This window comes from Colletotrichum graminicola, assembly GCF_000149035.1.
Source record: "Colletotrichum graminicola M1.001 genomic scaffold supercont1.2, whole genome shotgun sequence".
Lineage (NCBI taxonomy): Eukaryota > Fungi > Ascomycota > Sordariomycetes > Glomerellales > Glomerellaceae > Colletotrichum > Colletotrichum graminicola.
The window spans coordinates 1,216,060-1,235,863 of NW_007361006.1; the positions used below are offsets into that span (position 1 = coordinate 1,216,060).

The 19,804-nt window shown below is 53.9% G+C and overlaps 7 protein-coding genes across 7 annotated transcripts; 2 read left to right on the forward strand and 5 right to left on the reverse strand.

Moving 5' to 3' along the window:
• Positions 1–313: 313 nt before the first annotated feature.
• GLRG_00790 (uncharacterized protein) lies at positions 314–1,358 on the reverse strand (the record flags this gene model as incomplete). The annotated part of the gene is made up of 2 exons (XM_008091475.1): positions 314–1,000; positions 1,095–1,358. The coding sequence occupies 2 exons, from the start codon at positions 1,356–1,358 to the stop codon at positions 314–316; spliced, it is 951 nt and encodes a 316-aa protein (XP_008089666.1).
• A 986-nt stretch (positions 1,359–2,344) lies between these two features.
• GLRG_00791 (phosphorylase superfamily protein) lies at positions 2,345–6,291 on the reverse strand (the record flags this gene model as incomplete). Its single annotated transcript, XM_008091476.1, has 2 exons — positions 2,345–4,866; positions 5,037–6,291. The coding sequence occupies 2 exons, from the start codon at positions 6,289–6,291 to the stop codon at positions 2,345–2,347; spliced, it is 3,777 nt and encodes a 1,258-aa protein (XP_008089667.1).
• Positions 6,292–9,048: 2,757 nt separating this feature from the next.
• On the forward strand, positions 9,049–9,906 carry GLRG_00792 (short chain dehydrogenase; the record flags this gene model as incomplete). Its single annotated transcript, XM_008091477.1, has 2 exons — positions 9,049–9,079; positions 9,182–9,906. 2 exons carry the CDS (start codon positions 9,049–9,051, stop codon positions 9,904–9,906), a joined length of 756 nt encoding a protein of 251 aa, XP_008089668.1.
• A 750-nt stretch (positions 9,907–10,656) lies between these two features.
• GLRG_00793 (uncharacterized protein) lies at positions 10,657–12,240 on the forward strand (the record flags this gene model as incomplete). The annotated part of the gene is made up of 1 exon (XM_008091478.1): positions 10,657–12,240. The coding sequence occupies one exon, from the start codon at positions 10,657–10,659 to the stop codon at positions 12,238–12,240; it is 1,584 nt and encodes a 527-aa protein (XP_008089669.1).
• Positions 12,241–12,349: 109 nt separating this feature from the next.
• On the reverse strand, positions 12,350–13,426 carry GLRG_00794 (NAD dependent epimerase/dehydratase; the record flags this gene model as incomplete). The annotated part of the gene is made up of 4 exons (XM_008091479.1): positions 12,350–12,984; positions 13,051–13,144; positions 13,172–13,290; positions 13,396–13,426. The coding sequence occupies 4 exons, from the start codon at positions 13,424–13,426 to the stop codon at positions 12,350–12,352; spliced, it is 879 nt and encodes a 292-aa protein (XP_008089670.1).
• A 501-nt stretch (positions 13,427–13,927) lies between these two features.
• On the reverse strand, positions 13,928–15,823 carry GLRG_00795 (glycosyl hydrolase family 3 N terminal domain-containing protein; the record flags this gene model as incomplete). The annotated part of the gene is made up of 1 exon (XM_008091480.1): positions 13,928–15,823. The coding sequence occupies one exon, from the start codon at positions 15,821–15,823 to the stop codon at positions 13,928–13,930; it is 1,896 nt and encodes a 631-aa protein (XP_008089671.1).
• A 1,941-nt stretch (positions 15,824–17,764) lies between these two features.
• Positions 17,765–19,543, reverse strand: GLRG_00796 (DszA family Xenobiotic compound monooxygenase; the record flags this gene model as incomplete). The annotated part of the gene is made up of 6 exons (XM_008091481.1): positions 17,765–18,518; positions 18,574–18,753; positions 18,807–18,877; positions 18,933–19,106; positions 19,175–19,241; positions 19,305–19,543. The coding sequence occupies 6 exons, from the start codon at positions 19,541–19,543 to the stop codon at positions 17,765–17,767; spliced, it is 1,485 nt and encodes a 494-aa protein (XP_008089672.1).
• Between the last annotated feature and the right edge of the window lie 261 nt (positions 19,544–19,804).

Below are 19,804 nucleotides of genomic sequence, written 5' to 3' on the forward strand. Positions count from 1 at the left end.
CTAGGTAGGCTGGACTGAACCATGACATGTTCATCTCTATTCACTGCCAAAAACAAAGCGCTTACTATCCTATCTGTAATCATCCGATAGTCCGAAGAAAAACATTACTGTCAGGGCCACCTTTCTCCCGGTTTGGATCGCACTGAACTATTGCTGCGCTGATAGTCTCTCTCCATCGACGGCCGCCATCTGTGTGTTGTTTGAGCACGACCTGATATTCGTTCTTAGACTGCAAACCTCTCCGTCACAGAGTCTGACTATCTCTGTATCCTGACTAAAAAAAGAGAAAAAAAAAAGCCAGATCGCTGTTTTATTAATCTCGTCCCTGCCGCAGCCGCTGGATGGTCACGTCAAACTCCTCGGGGTCCCGTCCGATGATCTCCCGCAGCGTGTCCGTCACGACGGCCGTCTCGCCGGCCTCGATGGCCCGCCACGCCGTCGCCCACGTCCGCGCCTTGTCCGGCGACCCGAACCGCGCCAGCACCTGCGGCAGCCTGACGAACTCTTCGACGTCGACCTTGACGATCCGCAGGCCCGGCTTCCCGGCCGCCCGCCCCAGCACCGCGACCGTCTCGGCGAGCGACCACGCCCGCGGGCCCGTCAGGAGCACCGTGGCGTTGACGTGCGGGAAGTGGTCCGGGTCCCACGAGTACTGCGCGATCAGCTTGGCCGTCGCCTCGCCGAGCTCGGCGCGCTTGACCCACGCGACGCCCGGCCCGGAACCGTCGTGGGGCACGAGGACCTCGTCGGCCGGCGCGTTGACGTCGAAGAAGGCCGTGTAGATCGGGTACGACTCCGAGTAGAGCCCCTCGCGCACCGCCGTGTACGTGAAGCCCGGGTCCGACGCCGCCGCCTCGGCGAGGTGGCGCTCCGAGTCGAGGTGCGCCTGCATCACCTCGGCCAGCGACGAGTCCCCGAGGTCTCGGCCGAACGCCAGCGAGCTGTAGAAGATGTGCTTCACGCCCGCCCGGCGCGCCGCGTCGATCGCCGGCAGTTGTACCTGGGGGCCCGCGGTCAGTCAGCTTACTCAGACCCGGGGGGGGGGGGGGGGGTGAGAGTCGAGCAGGGAGGTGACGCCGTTAAAGTCTTATTACCTTTCTCCGATATTCGTGCACATGGCTCGGGTAAGAGATGAGGAAGAGCACTTCGATCCCCGAGAAGACGGCCTCGAGGTCCGCGGAGCTCGACTCGTACGAGGCCTTGCGCGCTCGCACGCCGTTCTTGATGTGTTCCTGCGGCACCTTCTCTGGGTGCCGGTTGATCAGGATGAGGTGATCGGCGGGTAGAAGCTTCAAGAGGTAGTCGTAGGTGCTGCCGCTCAGGGCGCCGGAGCCCGGGAAGATGCCGATTGACTTCATGATGCGTTGCGTTGCGTTGCTTTGCGTTGAGTTTGGAGCTTGATGGCTGTCTTCTCAGATGAAGGATGGATGGAAAGATGATGATTTGCGACAATCTTGTCAGCTGAATCTCGAGCCACACCTCGGTAATCTGTAGAGATGGCTTCAGGGCGCGTGGGAAGAGAGGGTGATGAGGTGAGATCGTGACATGTCATGTCTGACGCGCATCATCACATCACGACCTGGAACTCGCTTGGCAGGGGACGCTCGCCCACATTGACACCCACATTACGTCACCCATCTCTCTTCAGGGTCTTTTCTGTCAAGCATCTTCCCTCGGGCATCTTCCCCTTAGACGGTGGCGTCTGGGCCGAGCAGCACAACAACATCTGGTAGCCAGCCACCTTCAGCCTTGCATCTGTCCCCCATTCTTGTGAATACGAGTACTATGTACAGATGTAGTTTACTCACTAGCAAACTAAGTTTAGAAAACAGGGTCGGTTCTGGAGCAGATCTCTTACTTATCGCCGCCTCATCTCCCGGCCCCCGCACCGCCGCCGACGTGTCCGCCCGTCAGCCCTTGCTGTGGAGAAACCGTGCGGAGCCGTACTGCCACGCCTGTGAATGATTTTGATTCTTGTCAATGGGAATACAGCGGAAACCCGGCTTATCAGATTAGATCTGCCGGGGCTGATGGACTTTTCGTAGGTCAGCACTCAACCCCCTCACTGTGAGCTGACCCGTCTGAGATAACCGTTGCCCTAACCCATGCACAGTGTTCGGTGCCTTTGGATCGAAAACACCAAACGCATGACGGTATGTAAGATAAAGGTGATTATAGTTAATCGTTGTTTTGTTATCGAGTCTGGGTAGATTTGCTCTCGGCGCCGATTGCAAACAGCTTGTTGGGAACAGCTAGCATGACTTTCGCTCATTCATGGAAAATAGAAAAGGCGTTGATTACTTCTTTACCATAATTCATCGCGTCTCCTCTTTCTGGACATCTACTAAGTTGCCCCTGGAGGCAATTCCGCAAGACATGTTGCGAGTGTTTGCTGTGAAACAAGTCGATTCGGGTCCCCCTCGTCAAGTGTTGCTGCCTGAACCTCCACTACGTGCTCTAGTAGCGTAATAGCCTCCTGGATACGCCCATCTAAGTGGTATGCGAATGCGAGTTCGTATTGCGAGGCAAGTCGACTTTGGTGCTCTTCGTTAAGTGTTGTTGCCTCAACCACCACTATGTGCTCTAGTAGCTTAATAGCCTCCTGGATACGCCCATCTGAGCGGTATGCTAATGCGAGGTTGTATTGCGAGGTAAGTCGTTTTTGGTCCACCTCTTCAAGTGTTTTTATCCTGACCTCTACTATGTGCTCTAGTAGCTCAATACCCTCCTGGGCACGCCCATCTAAGCGGTATGATAATGCAAGTTCGTATTGCACGGTAAGTTGGCTTGGAAGCTCTTTGTTAAGTGTTGTTGCCTTGACCTCTACTACGTGCTCTAGTAGCTTAATAGCCTCCTGAACACGCCCATCTGAGCGGTATGCTAATGCAAGTTCGTATTGCGCGCTAAGTTGCCTTGGATGCTCCTCGTTGAGTGTTGTTGCATTAACCTCCACTACGTGCTCTAGTAGCTTAATGGCCTCTTGGACACACCCATCTGAGCGGTATGCTACTGCGAGTACTTGTTGCGAGGCAAGTCGATTTAGGTGCTCTTTGTTAAGTACTGTTTCTCTGACTTCCACTACGTGCTCTAGTAGCTTAATAGCCTCCTGGACACGCCCAACTGAGTGGTATGTTAATGCGAGTTCGTGTTGTGAGGCAAGTCGATCTGGGTGCCCTTCGTCAAGCGTTGTTGCCTCAACCTCTGTTACGTGCTCTAGCATCTTGATAGCTTTCTTGATTTGTCCATCATCTCTATATATTAATGCGAGTTGGTGCTGAGACGAGAGTCGATCTTGATCCCATTCCTCAAGTGTTGATCTGATTTCCATTACGTGTTCTAGTAGCTTGATGGCTTTCTTGATTTTTCCATCATTGTGATATGCTGTTGCAAGCTGGTGCTGAGACGAAAGTCGATCTGGATCCCATTCCTCAAGCGTTGCTCTGAGTTCCACTACGTGTTCTAGTAGCTTGATAGCTTTGTTGAATTGTCCATCATATCGATATGCCTTTGCAAGGTGGTGCTGAGCCTCAAGTCGATCTGGATGCCATTCATCAAGTGTCGCTCTGATTTCCACCACGTGTTCTAGTAGCTTAACAGCTTCATTGACTCGTGCATCGCGCAAGAGACACTGGCCGACTTTGAGATACAGACCGGCTTGAGCCTCTGATTCGTTAATTTGTGTTGTTGTCCTCCAAAGTTTGAGGGCATGTGGCATATAATGTCTCCAGACAGTACGGTTACTAAAGTGATGTGGTGGGAAAATCTCGCAAAGATGCTTGACAGCAGCTCTTGTGATTTGCTCCTCGACTGACTGTTGTTTTGCCCAGAAACGTGCCGCTAGGTGCACCAGACTGTGCATATCAAAAGTTTCTGCATCCTCTTGAGCAACCAGAAATGCATATGAACACAGAGTGCCAATAGCGTACTCCATGTCATCTTCAGAACCAGAGCAGTATAAGATTGAGCGTGGTATGGACTTTGGCTCGATGAGTGAAATAAAGAACAACAACTCTGTGGCGTAGCTGTCTGTTTGCTTGATTTGGTCGAACGACACCAACCACGTAGTTGCAATGGCGTTTCGTGATTTTGGATATCGAGTCCGGTCGTCGAATTCTCTGCTCAATGTACTCATGCGGGTTTGTTCTGTACCCTGTAGAAGTTGAAGGTATCTGGCGAGAGACACATGGCGATTCCGATTCAGATACGCAGCGGCTTGCGTGATTGCCAAGGGAAGATGTGTGAGGAAATCCAAGAGCTTCAGTGTCGAGTCGGAATCCTGAAGGAGGCCCTGTCGCTGCTGGTGGAGCGATCTCTCTAATAGCTTCATGGCGTCATCTCGATTCATCGCATCGAGGTCCACCACAGCGTCGTCTGCAACCGACATCGCCAGGTCCCTCAAGCGTGTCGTAAACAGGGTGGTGCCATTCTCGCTCTGTGGAAGATAGCTGTTTAGGCCATCGTCGTCGTCTGATGATCCGTGCAAGATCTCGCTGTCGTCCGCGTTGTCGACAATCAGAAACCAATAACCCGCTCTCTTTGAGCTTAGAAACTGTTTGACGGACAACTTCATATCATCATTGTCCTCTTCTGTCAGAGAATTGTCAAGCTCTTTGGCTATGTCGGCGTATGCTTGCTCAAAGCTTGCGAGGGTCACGGCTGGCACCCAGAAGACGGAGTACTCGGGCTTGTTCTCCTTGACCCAGTAGGCGATGTCCAAGGCGATCTGCGTCTTGCCCATACCGCCTAGTCCTACTAGAGCAACTGTTGGGTTTGACTCGTCAAACAGCATTCGCTTGAGTTCAGATGTCTCGGTTCGTTCGACGAAGCGCTTGTTTTTTGCAAGCGGGATGACGTAGTGCGAGAGATCTGTGGGCGGTTAGTATCTTCCTTGACTGAGAGGTACAGCACTGGGCATTTCGACACTGACGATTGGGGTTTTGGCTGGGTTTTGGCATCAGAAACAAAGGTCTTTGAGGCATCACTTGAATGTTTTCGAATCAGCTAAGTTATGGCACCAGGTCTATGTATCGACTTACGGTTTGCGTCGTCCCTCTGGGAGTTTTCCTTGGTAGGATAGCGTTCGAGGAGCGCCCTCGTCGTTGCCGCTGCTATTGCAGCCGCAAAGTCTTGCCACCTTTTGTTCTTGTGACTGTCGGCGTAGTCACATACTCCCTTCACTACGATGCATGGGATCTCGTCCCAGACACCCGCTCCCTCCATCTCGAAGGCGATGAGGCCGTGGGCTTTGGCAACGTTGTCCCGGTGTTCGCCAGATTTCATTACCGTGTCACCTGAACCGACACGTCCAATATGAATCCGGGTTTCTGCATCTTCTGCTTGACTTCCGCTCGTGGTTGCGAGGCGTCTTCTCGAGACTCTATGCTTCGCCTCACACTGAAGCTCCTCGCATGACGCACTAATCGCCTGGTCACATATGACCCAGTCATTGCAACCGCATTGCGACTGAGTAAGGTGTCTGTGAGAACAAGTCGGCTCGGAAAGCACATCTTCTGCTTGACTTCCTCCCGTGGTTGCGAGGTGTCTCCCCGGGACTCGAGGCTTCGCCTCGCTCTGAAGCTCCTCGCATGACGTACTAATCGGTTCGTCACAGATGACCCAGTCATCGCAATCGCATTGCGACTGAGTGCGATGTCGGTGAGAATAACTCGCCTCGAAAAGCACATCTTCTGCAGTTGAGGGCCGCGAGTAAGAAGTTCGGTATCCTGCGTTGACGGCCTCCTGTTGGACGTGTGCCAAATTCTGTCTGGCACGTTGCTGTAGCTCGTTCAAAGCGGACTGGGTCTCCAAGACGACAAGAAGAGTGCGGATGTCTTTGTTCGGCCGGCCAAGGTTGTCTTCGACGGTGTCTTTCCGATCAAATTGGCCAGGGTACTGACGACCAATGTCGTATTGCACAATGCTCTTGCTGATGACCACATCACCAAGCAACATCTCGTTGGCAGTCCCCGGACTGGGAACTCCGCCACAAATACCCGTCAAGAAGGCTAGCTCGAGTCCAGGGTAGATGTGTTTGAGTCGAGCGGTTTCAGTCGCCGCGCCGACCTTCCCCATGTTTAGGAGGAGGACAACAACAACAATGTGGTTTCCAGCCCGGCCTATCGTATGATTCTGTGTGCTTCCTCTTGTGAATATACCGGTATTTTCAACAGCTTTCCATTTTTCGTCGAGTGTCAAGATGGCGGCATCGTATTCGCGGGGCAGCGCGCATATCACGGCGACGCGGACGTCTTCGAGACGGCCAGGACCGCCAGGTTGAGTGTGGCTGGTCATCGTAGGCTGTCAAAGGTCGAGAAGTACATCGCTTCGTGAAATAGCATCTGAGTACGCTGTGATCCACGACTTGTCGCGGGGTGTCGATGGGATAGAGAATATCATAATTGCTCCATGCTGACGGAAATGAGGGGTTTATTGTGTCTGATGTGGCTGCACCGCGCGTTGCTGGCGAATCATTGCACGACAATGTGTTGATTACCAAGCTTGATGGCAACTGAGGTGCAGGCTCGACCTAAGTTGGCCTTGAGTAGGATCATGGTCATGCTTACGGCTATCATTTCTCAGGCCTGTATTGTCCGAAAAATAGGCCGTTGCACGATAACAGCAAATCTTCCCCACATTCCCATTTGTAGTGTTGATAGACTCCATCTTATTATTCCAAACTGTCTATGACCTTTTGTTGAATGGCCGTAGTTGGTATTGTGTATGTATTTACGTCGCATATATTAGCGGCCGAACGGGAGGGTTTTTAACATTCAACAGCATTGATAGCAACTCTGCCGGCCTAGCAATAGTCATAGTTATCCTTACCTTATTTACCTAACCATGAAATATCCAGCAGGAATTGTGCTGTGGCAGTTACAGAAGTTGACTTGGTAGACAGATTGTTCCGTTCAGCGCTTATACATGTCCCAGGTACTGCTGAATAGGCTCTGGTACTGAGAAAGGGTGTGGACCACTGGTCTGAAGGAGAAAGAAACAGGGGTGAAAACCGCACCAACCTCCAACGTGCTCAGATCTAGATCAAACATGCACGAATGGATAGATCTCGTGATTTTAAGATCTAATTCGAAAGAAGATTACAGAAGAGTCAAGACTAGCAAAGAGATGGTGGAAAACAAAGTTTGTACAGAAGTAATGTGTCGTGACAGTATTAAATGGTACTTAAGTGCAGTTGTTAGCAGTGGCAACTGTGGATCCACTTTTGTCATCACATAATGAGAATAAAGTAATAGCACGGTTGTAAAGACTGTGTGTGTGTATTGTATATGCTATGGATTCTTCTTGTGCCTCAACTACAGTGGTACCCCTATTGTTGTACTTGGATACAACCTTCCTTGACCGGGTCGTTGGCTGCCAATCCAGCCTACCCCACTCCAGTACATGCATATATGATTCGCGGGGTGATCAAGATATTCGATTAGGTGATGCCCTCTCTAAGTTCCATTGCCAAGGTGTGCTAGATGTGTTTGTGTGTGTGTCTTTTATTTTACGCACACCGTGTAAAGTCTTAGACATAGAGGCCCGTTTATGGGATTACTCGGCAAGATGTAGACACGTACTCGTACATGCACCGTCTCTTACGCCTAATCAGGATCTTCCCAGCGACGCTGAACACTTAATGATGACTTGACGTTGACCTAATCCGTCTATACTTATGCGTGCAACTACGACAAAGTGTAGTCTTTTTGCATATGTTTGTTTGATATAGAGAGTGTCCCAAAGTACGCCTGCTTTGACGCAGCGTTTAGTGTAAATTACGCAGTCAATAAAACCACGTTTAACATAGCTCAAGGCATCCGAGAAGTCCCATTACCTGAGGCACATGGTGTGCTGTTTTGATCACTCAGTGAGTTCCGCCCGAAACCAGTGAGAGATCTGACCCGAACGAGTCATTCACGTCTGAGAGATAGCCGGAGCCTCCGGCAATTCTTGGCGCAAGTGTCGGGTTTCTTGGCATCAGCACCCCTTCTGAGAGACTTCCGACAGTAGTTTCGTGGCACCTCGATCCATGACGTGGTCCGGAACAGAATGCTGACGCGGAATGACGAGGCCGATCACGATTTTTGGATAAAATGAGAAGACTTCGTGAGGGGCACTATTGACAGCACGACTAGTCTCTGTGCCCAATGGGTCGATAACGCCCAGCTAAGCTTTTGCTAGCGCTGTCAATCATGCAAATCAGTATTAATCAGCAGGGGGCACCATGAGACTTGGTAACTAGCAATCCAGTATCCATCAAACCAAAATTACAACTTGTTGTTGGGTAGTCAAGTTGTCGTTGGAGATGTATACGAGGTAAAGCATAAAACTAGACCATCTAACAGTCATGCTCTTGAAGACAACACCAAAGTACAAAGCATTTAATTACCGATATAAATGTAATGACGTTATGCTGTAAGCTTACAAATGCTATGGTATGTCGATTGCTACAATGTGAAAACCCACAGGAGACGAATATTGCCTATTTGCGCTAATTCCTAAATCCGAAGGCGTTCTAGTAAAGTCAAATACGTCATTCCCTCGTGTTGTCTGTAGGCTGTTGCTAATTGTCACCCTGCCTTAAGACGTTCTTCAGGATGGACTAGAACGAAGCATACTAGTAAATATCTATATCGCTACGTATGCGATGAACTGCTTCGTCTACTAGAAAGAATGCTGAGTAGTTGATATCTAGAATCTTCATATTGTGAGATGACGCCGGGTAGAAATACCGGAAAGAATTGGGGTCTGTGCCTGTGGTGAACCATATGTCGATCACAAACGGTGTTATTAATACACAGCTGTTATTATGTAACACTACGAAGCAACCAAGAGTGGTGGCATATTCACGGGGGGTTAAGGACGGGATTTGACTACGGAGTCCGGACTCTTGTTTCACAAATCAGCCCGCTTAGCAATCAGAACGAAAGGACTGGACCAAACAGAGTTCGCCCACACATATTAAACGTTGAGGCCGTTGAAGTCCATGACTATCTTCATCATCCTTGAGCATTCCTCATCCATTACAGCACGTGCACCTTCTAATTCAACATGTCTAACAAAAAGATCATCCTCATAACTGGTGGGTTGTTTATATAGCCCCCCCCCCCCCCCCCCCTCCTGGCAGACAGGCTCCTGCTCCGCCACAAGATAAATTTAGAGACTGACAACTGACATGTACCAGGTGCCAACCAAGGAATTGGGTTTGACACTAGCATAGCTCTCGCCTCTGCATATCCAGAAAACCATGTTATCATCGGTTCTCGGAGCCAAGAGCGGGGTATGAAGGCGGTAGAAGCAGTCCGCGCCCGCAACCCAGCCGGCACAGTGAGTTTGCTGCAACTGGACATCACCAGCGACGACTCCATCAAGGCTGCCGTTGACAGCCTCACCACTGAGTTTGGCGTGCTTGACGTGCTTGTCAACAACGCCGGTATTGCCATCACGCAACCTAAGGACCGCCGTTCGGAACTGCTCGATACATTCAACACCAACGCTGCCAGCGCTCTCATCCTCACCGAAGCACTAGTCCCATTGCTCAAGAAGTCCAAGGATCCACGCATCATTAACGTGTCAAGCGGGTTGGGATCGATTTCCGACCGCGTGGACCCTGAGTCGTCGTATTACAACGCCCCCGCCGAGGCGTATCGCATCTCCAAGGCGGCCCTCAACATGGCCACGGCGCATATGGTGTACGAGTTCAAGAGCTGGGGTGCCAAGGTGTGGGCGTACTGTCCCGGCTATGTTGTGACCAACCTGTCGGGAGAAAGCGATAGGCAAAACAGAATCAATAACGGTGCAGACAGCTCCGAGACCAGTGCGCAGGGCATACTTGAGATTGTGGAGGGGAAGCGAGATGGAGAGGTTGGCAAGTTCATTGCTCGGTTCGGGGGGCAGTACAACTGGTAAAGCGTGTTTGATGGTTTATTTACTCTCATGAAAACGCTATTGGCTTGGCTGCGGTTGTTAACTAGGTATTAGTCGAGTTGTTGTTGGAGATAGAGAAGAGGCAAAGCCTGAAACCAACCCATCCAACAGCATGCATGCTCTCACAAACGACAGATGAGTACGAATCATTCAATCTCTGATACAAATGCAATGACATCATGCTGTAACTTGTAGATGAAGATCAAAAACTTCCAGATGCGGGGGAGGCCCGTCGAAGCTGCGGATCAACGCTACATTCGAAACACATTTCGGCCCCGGCACCTCGGGATACCCCGGATTTCGCTGCTGTCAAACTCCTCACTGTGTAAAAAAAGACGCCAGGGAAACCGACGGACCGGGACCCTGAAACGGCTCGCGCGGCCAAGCTAACGAAATAAGGATCGGCCTGGCACGGCGAGGTACGCAGCGAGCCCCCCCCCCCCCCCCCCCCCCGGGGGCCACGGAAGCCGCAATACCCAAGTGGCAACGCCTAGGTAAATTAGTCGTTGTCGCGTGAGGAGTTGGCCTCGGTGTATCCGTAATTAGCTTTGGCTAGGGAGAGATGGGATTGGATGTCCTAAAATAGGTTTTTCTTCGTAGTGAGAGCCATGACTCTTTAAAGTGCTGCCCGTCCAGCTCGGGCGACGTTGGAAGCATTGCTCGACACCTTGCGCGCGTCTTGCAGCTGGAGAATCAGCTCATCAGCTCATCACGAAAGACACGTAGCCGAGGATGTCTCGCCTCTTGGTCTCGCCGCGGTCCGGTGTCCAGTCGACGTCTGTGCTCGCCGCCGCCGCCATCATCGCCATCACCATCGTCTACTACTTCCGCTTCGACGGCCACATCACGCCCCTCAGGTCAGCGAGTTTTGGCTTCCGACCCTCCAAGGCGCCCGATCCCAATCTCGAAGCGATCAACGCGACCGCCCAGTACTTCGTCGACTATCCCGTCGGCCCCCCTTACAAGAAAGTCTTTGGCGAGCTCGGCGAGCGGACAAAGGTGCTGCGGTCCTGGATCGAGGCGCTCGAGGAGAAGGACGGCGACGGCAAACTGCGCGTCGTGGGCGCCGAGAGGCGGTTCCTCGACGACTCGATAGAACGGGTCGCCGCGTCTCTGTTTCCTTACCTGCAATCGCCGCCGAGGAACGTGCAGACTCGGACGCCGCTGGCCGACCTCAGGCGAAGCTTCCAAAGCGCCGGCACCCCGGCGCGGCACCCAGCACGGCATCCCCGCGTCGGTGATGGTGCCTACGGCAACAAGACCGCAAAGGAGTACGCAAGCCTGAATGCGGGCATCGTCATCCCCGCGGGACACAGCACGCTGCGTCTGGCGTGCCATTTGGTGGCGTCCCTGACGCACGTTCATCGGACGACGCTACCGATTCAGATTGCGTACGCCGGCGACGAGGACCTCCCCCAGGAGGACCGTGACACGATCGTCAAGGCCGCTGCCGTGAGCTACAATGGCCATGTGGAGTTCTTGGACGTCTTGACCGTGTTCAACGACACAACGTTGCAGCTGATGGAAGGCGGGTGTGCGATCAAACCGTTCGCTGCGCTGGGCAGCCGGTACGAGGAGGTCATCCTTCTGGACGCCGACGTCGTCCTTCTGCAGCCTCCGGAAAAGCTGTTGCAGCAACAGGCCTACCGGAGAAACGGGGCGCTGCTCTTCCACGACAGACTCCTCTGGAAGGACCAGTTCCCGGAAAGGAATGTGTGGTACCACGATACGTTCAAGCACCCGAGCGGGGAGATGCAGAAGTCTCTGGTGTGGACCGAGAAATACGCCGAGGAGGGGGACTCGGGCGTCGTCGTGCTCAACAAGGGCCGCCTGGACGTGCTGATGGGCCTGCTGCACGTCTGCTGGCAGAACACCGACGAGGTCCGGAACGCGTGGACGTACAGGATCACCTACGGCGACAAGGAGACGTGGTGGATCGGGCTCGAGGCGACGGGGTCGGCGTATTCCTTCTCGAGGCACTACGGCGGCGTGGTCGGCTGGCAGAAGAAGCCGGTCGAGGGCGAGGAGGCGGGCAGGACGCAGGTGTGCAGCTTGGCGATCGCGCACGTGAACGAGGCGGGCGGCCTGCTGTGGTACAACGGCGGGCTGGAGATGAGCAAGATGGGCGACCCGCCAGCCTTCGAGATGCCGACGCACTGGATGATTGACCAGGAATGGGTCAACGGGGGGGGGAAGAAGGACATGAGCTGCATGATCGGGACGGGGGCGCAGGAATTGTCGGGACACGAGAGGGGGGTCTTGGAGCAGAGCATCAAAGCTGCGAAGGACGTTGATGGTAGACTCGATTCGGCGTAAGTACACTAGGGAGTCCCTTTTTTGTATTCTTTTTTCTCTTCTCCCCCTTATTCTTGTTCCATTGTCCAAAGAACCAAGATGCCCACCATAGAGTCCTTCATCCCATATACTAACGGGCGTACCCGTAAGCCCTGGGCAAGATCTTCTCCGTCTCCAGCTGTCCGAAGAAGTCTTGTAAAGACTGCCAAGTGTCTGCCCAGCCTGTCCAGCCCATCTCCCGCGCCTTGCTCATGCTAATGACCAAGTCGAAGTTGCGACCCAGGACGAAGCCGAGGTAAGACCAAGTGGCCTTGTCAAAAGCATCCCTCTCGAGCCCCTCGCAGAACTCGGCGTGCAGCCTCGCCGACGTGAAGCAGTCGAACTTTGTGTAGAACGTCTCGGAGCCGGGGAACTCGAGGTCCCTCCCGAGCTCCCTGGTGATGGCGGCGTAGATGCCGAGCGTCGTGGCGAGTCTCATGTAGTTGTCCTTTGCGAAGCCGATGACGTCGTTCGGATACTTCACCGTCCACGAGACGTTAGGGTGCCTCTCGCAAAAGGCACGGAGGATATCCTGCTGCAGGTTGTAGAAGATGGGCGGGAGCGGCGGGTCCTCGCGGTGCCAGGGTTCCGAGTCCTCCATCGGGTTGCTGGGGACGCAGCGGTGCACACCGTACTGCTTTGCGCCGGTGATGAGCAGGATTCGTTTGATCTTGTCCGCGGCGCCGGTCTTCTCGAGAGCCGCAAGGAAGTTTCGGAGCATGTCGCCTGTCAACTGTCAGAACGGCCCCCGGGGTGTTGGAGGTCAACGGGTTGTTCTCCAATGAGGCATACCATTCGCATCCCAATTCTCCTTCTCAGAGTCCTTCTGAAGGTATGCGGCGAAGAAGACATACTCGGCCTCGACACCTTGCAGGTCCTTGGCTATCTCGTCGGGGGATCAAGTGAGGCCGACGAATCCGTGCTTGATGTTGGGTGGGTACTGGTCCCTCTGGCTGCGCGATATAGCATATATGGTCTTCCATTGTTCCGGGTTCTGAGCGAGCCGGTCGACAATTTCTCTTCCGAGAATGCCTATCCGGGTCAGTCGACAGCTGAGTCAGATATTGCCCCGAGCCGGCCGCATAAGAGGCATTGTCCGGCTTATGAGCGGAGGCTGTTGGAAGATTTTATACTTACCGGTCGCTCCAGTCACAATTGCTGATGACATTGTTTCTCTCATGAGATAGATAATGCTAGATAATGCTAGACTAAAGGATACACTCCTCTTGGTCTCATGTGAGTCGAAGAGCCATAGGAGCCCGGGTATCAAGTATTACTCGTTGCGCCTGACGCATGATGTCAAAGTGACAGGCAAACTATATTTTCCACAGGGATCTATCAAGAGGTGATTTCACTATCACCGGAATTTACACCACCAGGACCGCCTAGTGAGTATCTAGTCACTATTCTGGCCAATGAAGAGATGGCACAGGGTAGAAACTTTCACCATCGCGAGGCCACGAGTTGAGCTTGGAAGAGGCATTATTGTATGCACTGTGTTTCCCATTACTAGTATTGATCAGGCGACCCTAGGCCTAGACCGACCCGTCCTGAATTGCAAAAGCAAAGCATCATCGTTTGTTGGCATCACACGATACAACTTGGTCCTCGGTAATTCCAACATAATTGCCGTTTCATATCTTCGTCAACCCCATACACCCCCGCCAGGTCACGCGGCGCATTTTCCGGCATATCTCAAGCCGTGACCAAACCTAAACACTGGGTCTTCCGTGTCGAAAGGCACGTCCTCCTTCGCTTCCTCCACGGCCCGCTGCGACCGTGGCAGGTCGAAAGGCAATCTTCCCTCTGGGGCCGCGATGCCAAAGAGCACGTCTAGGAACGCCTCGGACCCGCTGCCGAAGCTACCAAGCACGGCGGCGGCGGCGTCGACCACCTCGGGAATGGCCGCGGGGCGGTCCAGGATCACGTCGACAATGGTGGGCACGGCCGCGTAGATGGCGGCCTGGCGAGCCTTCTCCTCATCCGAAAACTCGAGGGAGCCGGCGTGGTACGCGGCCTCGAACCCGCCGGGGCGGGGCTCGTACGGCGCCTGGAGACGCAGAAGCGCATAGTCTGCCTCTTCCGGCGTCTCGACGACGGTGTAGTTGCGCGCTTCGAGGAAGGTGGCGTTGAAGCCCTCAATGTAGAACTTGGTATCGGTGCCCAGGTGCTTCAGGGGCAGAATATCGTCCTTGTTTGTGAGGAGCGTGTAGGCCCTTCTCTGGGCGTCGTTGCCGAGACGGGCAAAGTAGTCGTTTCCAACGATCCTGGCCGCGGCCTCGGGGTCGACGAAGGGGTTGTCAAAGAGGCCGAGGAGGAACTTTTCGCGGAGGAGACGCCTGACGGAAACGTCGATGCGGTCCTCGGTGACGTTGCCCTCTTTCACCAGCTGGACGACAAGCTCAACGCGCTGCTCGCCGCCGAACTGGTCTACACCAGCGTCCAGGATCCGGGCGGCCCGTTGGAGCTCCGTCAGGTGCTCCACGCCCCACGCGCGGGCCGGCATGTCCTGTCCGCGAATCACCGTATCCGTGATCAGGCCCCAGTCTGACACCACGATTCCTTTGAAGCCGAGTTCTTCCCTCAAGAGACCCGTGACGATCTGCTTGTTGAAAGAGAAGCCGACGGGGTCGTACTCGGTGCCAATGGGGCGCGAGTAATACGGCATCATCTGCCTCGCGCCCGCTGCGATCGCAGCTTTGAAGGGGATGAGGTGGTACTCAAAGTTGTTCCCGGGGTACGTCTGGTTCTTCCCGTAGGTGAAGTGGGAGTCCTCGCCATTCTCCATGGGGCCGCCGCCGGGGAAGTGCTTGGTGACTGTCGTCACACTATAAGGCCCCAGCTCTTCGCCCTGGCCCTGGAAGCCCTTGATGTACTCGACAAGAAGCTCGCTCGTGAGGTTGGCGTCCTCGCCCCAGGTGTTACCCAGGCGCGCCCACCGAGGCTCAGTTGCGAGGTCGACTTGCGGGTGGAGCGCGGACCGGATGCCGACGGCGATGTACTCTTCGCGGGCGACCTCGGCGAACTGCCTCACCAGGTACGGGTCTCGCAACGCGGCGAGACCCAAGGACTCGGGCCACTGAGAGAAAGCCCCGGCCTGGAAGCCGGTGCCTAGGTTCTCTGTGAAACTGTGGCGCGGGTCCGTCGACAGGGTGACTGGGATGCCGAGACGGGTCTCCGAGGCCCGCTGCTGGACACGGTTGACGAACTCGGCGACCTGCTTCGCGTCGACGACGTCACCGACCAGGTTGAAGTGCGTCATGTACTTCTCGCCGAGCAAGTTTTCAGTGCTGTTGCGGCGAACCGTCGCGTCGCCGGGGTCGAGAGTGCCATTGGGACCCTGCTGGAGCGAGCTCTGGAAGAGCTGGCCGGCTTTCTCCTCGATGGTCATGCGTTGTAGAAGGTCCTCCACGCGGTCGTCCACGCAGTATGAGGAGTTCTTATAAATGAGAAGAGGCTCATCTCGGTGGGCGAGGGGTTGCCGATGGTTTGTCCGGGGGAGGGAAGTGCAGCTTGCTCCGAAGGGGATGATGGCCAAGGCCAAGTTTGTCAGTTGGGACCTCATGATAGACCAATGACTGCTCACCGATCTCCAAGTTTGGAGGTTTAGTGTAAAGTGTTGGCTTCGTGTTTCAAGGCATTCTGAGTAAACTGGAAAGACCTGAGCTATTTATGAGCAGCCGCCGACGGGCACGACGGTTGACCTGCTATGGTATTTGGTCATCGCCTCGGTAATGAACGCTACCTCGGCTTGTGGGAAGCGGAAACAGCAAGAGAACTTGCACGTATTTGTTCTTGGCAAGCTATCCAGCGGCCTTGATTCGGTCACAATCCTCACAATGGGGTCTTGTGGGATCCCGTGCTAGGTGGCGTGACAATGTCGTTGAGCCGGAGGCCCAGCTCGGAACTCGGAGCTCATACGGCCAGCAGATCGTTGACAGACACCGAGTCGACCGATAGTTGAAGCCTTCACTTATCATCCGTCAAATCAACCCGAGCAACATTCATTAACGATCGAGCCTTATTACGGTTGACACGCTCAACTCTAGTATCACTCTCGTTGATTTCTGTCTCGTTGATATCTGTCACTGCTTTCTGGGAGCCCATCAAGGCACTGAAATATCGGGCGTAGAGAATTGTGCAGAATCCCTCTCACATGAAGCCCCAAGTCGATCCCATCAATGATATGACGACGACGAATCGTTGCCGGCAGGGATAGGGCAGCCGTTGTCGCTTGCAAACTCGGGATTTGTTCGGATCATCAGCCCAATGGAACCGATGCGGAGGCCCCGGACTTTTCCTATGCCCCATATCGGCATATCCACCATCACGAGAGGGCGCACCCACAAGCCTTGTTTGTGTATGGGGAACAACCATGCCAAGCTACACTGCTCAGGTCCTTAATCGGCCCTTCTTCTAACGCAGCGGGGTTTCCAAGCACTCTAGATTCTTCTTACCCGCAAGCTAGACCACTACTGGGATGCTCGCCGTGGTCCTGGGTCGTGTATATGGGGGGAAATAAGGTATTGCTAATCACACCAAAGTGGGCACGAAGGCCTGATGAGCACGAGATGCTGTGATTAGACTGACTGTAGGTGCTCCGATGCGAGGGTGATGCGGGGAAGCGTGGAGTCCATCATTATCTTGGCGCAACCAGGTTGATGGTCACCTGTCATTGTTTTCTTTAAACGGCTCTACGTTCGGCATGCGTTGAAGGCTTGGCAACTCCCCATAACCCACTACTTTGGGGATCTTAACGATTCGACTTGTCGTCAGAGTGCGAACCTATTTGTTTTCTTTCGCTTCCAAGGGGGAGGGAAAATTCGGCCCCACGGGCACATTCAGTCTCGAGATTGGGAATGATATCACGCCATCATGGGAGATAATCCTCTTCCGCGGCAATCACACTGTAGTGTTAGCAGAGCCAAAGTCCGTCACTTGACGTCATGACAAAGACTACATTTGGCATATCAACGGGTTGAACTTTTAGCTCTCAAAGCATCATTGGACAATCCCTGGCTCCCAAGTCTAGCCGGGCCACACCGCGAGCGGAAATACCAGTCGTAGCCATAAATGACAGGTCAAGCCCGGAAAGATGATGAATGACTGGTGGTCAATCAAGTATAGCCCTGCGCTACGTCTACCTACTTGAGTCTGCCCCCCTTGTATCCGTCCTGACTCGCGGTATTTAGCCCGGCTCCAACACTCATCTGTAGTTGCTTAGTGAAGAACCCTAATCCACACAAGGTTTGTCACTGTGATCAAGCTTAAATGGAATTGGTTGTTACGCTACATGTGGTCATACCTTGTATGTGTTACGTAGAAGAAACTCAAAGTGGCACAAGGTATGGATGGTCCTCACGCGCACCAATCGGGACCCGTCATTTAGCACCATTGAGTATATCTTGAGTCCGGCATGCCAATGAGCTCTTAAATATTGCATCACCCAAAACTTCAATATGAGTCGTAAACTTGGAAACCCCCAGACTACTGTGTATATCTCCTACTACGCAGCCGCAGCCTTCGCGGCCTCTTCTTCGGCAACGGTCTGTTCATAACTATCGTACTTGTACTTGTAGCCGGGGTGATCAGGCCTCAACCCTTTCTGACCAAGCCCGTAGATTTGCTCCCTGAAGGTGGGCGCCGGGCCATCCTCCGGGATCGGCTCCGGCAGAAGGCCCCTGCTTCGGAGCTCGGGGACAAGGTATTCGACGGCATCCTCAAAGCTGCCTGGCGTGATTACGTAGCCGATATTGAAGCCATCCACGTCGGCAATGTCGACCCACTCTTGGAACACGTCCGCGACCTGGGAGGCCGTCCCGACAGGCATCGCGCCGTTCCCGCCAATGGCCGCGACCGTGCCCAGGTTGCGGGGCGTCAGCTTGGGCACGTCGTCCCCGCGGTAGCGAAGGTTGTATAGCGAGGAGTGGATGCGCTGGAGGTGGCTCGCGACGTCTTTGTCGGTGAGCTCGTGGTCCAGGTCGAACTGCGAGACGTCGATGCCGGTGCTGGCCGAGAACTGGGCGAGACCGCCTTCGACGAGGACGTACTTGAGGGCTTCTTCGTATTTCCTCTTGGCGTCTTCCTCGTCTTTGCCGATGATGGGGGTGATCATGGCGAAGACCTTGACCGAGTACGGGTCCCGCCCGGCAGCGATGGCTCCTTCGCGTATGGCCTTCACTCTCGGCGCCACAACATGCGGCGAGAGGCCGGCTACGAAGATTCCCTCTGCATGGGTTGAGCCGAATTTGATGCCCGCGCTTGAAACGTTTATTAGCTGTAGGTTCACAACTGCTAGGGAGGAAGCGGGCTCACGGAGACGTGCCAGCCTGGAATAGCACAGGGGTGCGTTGGGGAGACGGGTCAGTCAGAAAGGGTGCATCGACATGGAACACACCATGGTGGTGGATCGGGCGTATCTTGGAATAGTCGGAGTAAACGCCTTTCTCGGCATCCTCCACCAAGGCCGTGTCCGACCAGGAACCTTCCCAAAGTCTCGACATCTGTCAGCAAGTACATTTCAATAGACCGAGGTGCACAGTACTTACTTATATAGAAGACGCAAATACTCGTCAGCGTTAGCGTAGCGGGTGTCGTGCTCAACCAACGGCAGGCCGACCTTTTGATTCATCTTAGAATGGGAGAAAACGTAGCGCACCAAGTGGCTCACATACCGCCTTGGAGGCTGATTCCTTCCAGCTCGTCACAATGTTCCATCCGAAACGACCTTTGGTCAAATGGTCGAGGGTACTGAATCGTTTGGCCACAACATAGGCCTGCTCATACGATGTCGATGTCGTGATGGCAAAGCCCAAGTTCTTAGTCACAGCAGCCATCGCTGAAACTGGCTGGTGAAATGTTAGCTGAATCAGTTCAATGGCATCGGACAGGACATTGTGTTGGCGCGGAGATTTACAATGACCGGATCAGCCATCGGCCACTGAGCGCCCGTCCGTACTGACGGCTCTGCACTGCCTTTGTATCTAAATTGGTGTGTAAGTCGGGGGTATCTCAGAAATTTGCATAAGTTAAACTGCAAGACTGACGTATCATATGGCCCGAAAGTATCAGCCAGAAAGAGGCCAACGAAACCACCCTTGTCAAGTAACTTGGCAAGATCGGTCCAGTACGTGAGATCCCGTCTCTTGTCTTTCGCTCTGTCTTTGGGATTTCTCCATTGGCCGAAGGACAGGTGTCCGACAGTGAACATGTCGAAGGCATTGAGAAGAATCTTCTTCTTCTTCGCCTTAGGGTCTGTGACGCCGTTCTGATTCTCCGATGACATGGTGGGCAATACAAATCAGAGAGCGCTACAACTGTTGAGGAAGTTCTGACCGGACTCCTGAAGATAGCAAAAGGGCGCACTGCCACACACCCTTTCTAAGAGCATCAGGTCAAGGTGACTTCTTATATGACGGTCCCCTAGTTTGGCGTCATACCACCCGCATGTTGCGTGCAGTGATCCTGCACCATAATCCGAAAGGCGCGTGCTGCTGCTGAATGTCTAGGCGTCGGCAAGAAGGCGGCAGAAGTCCGCATCGGAACC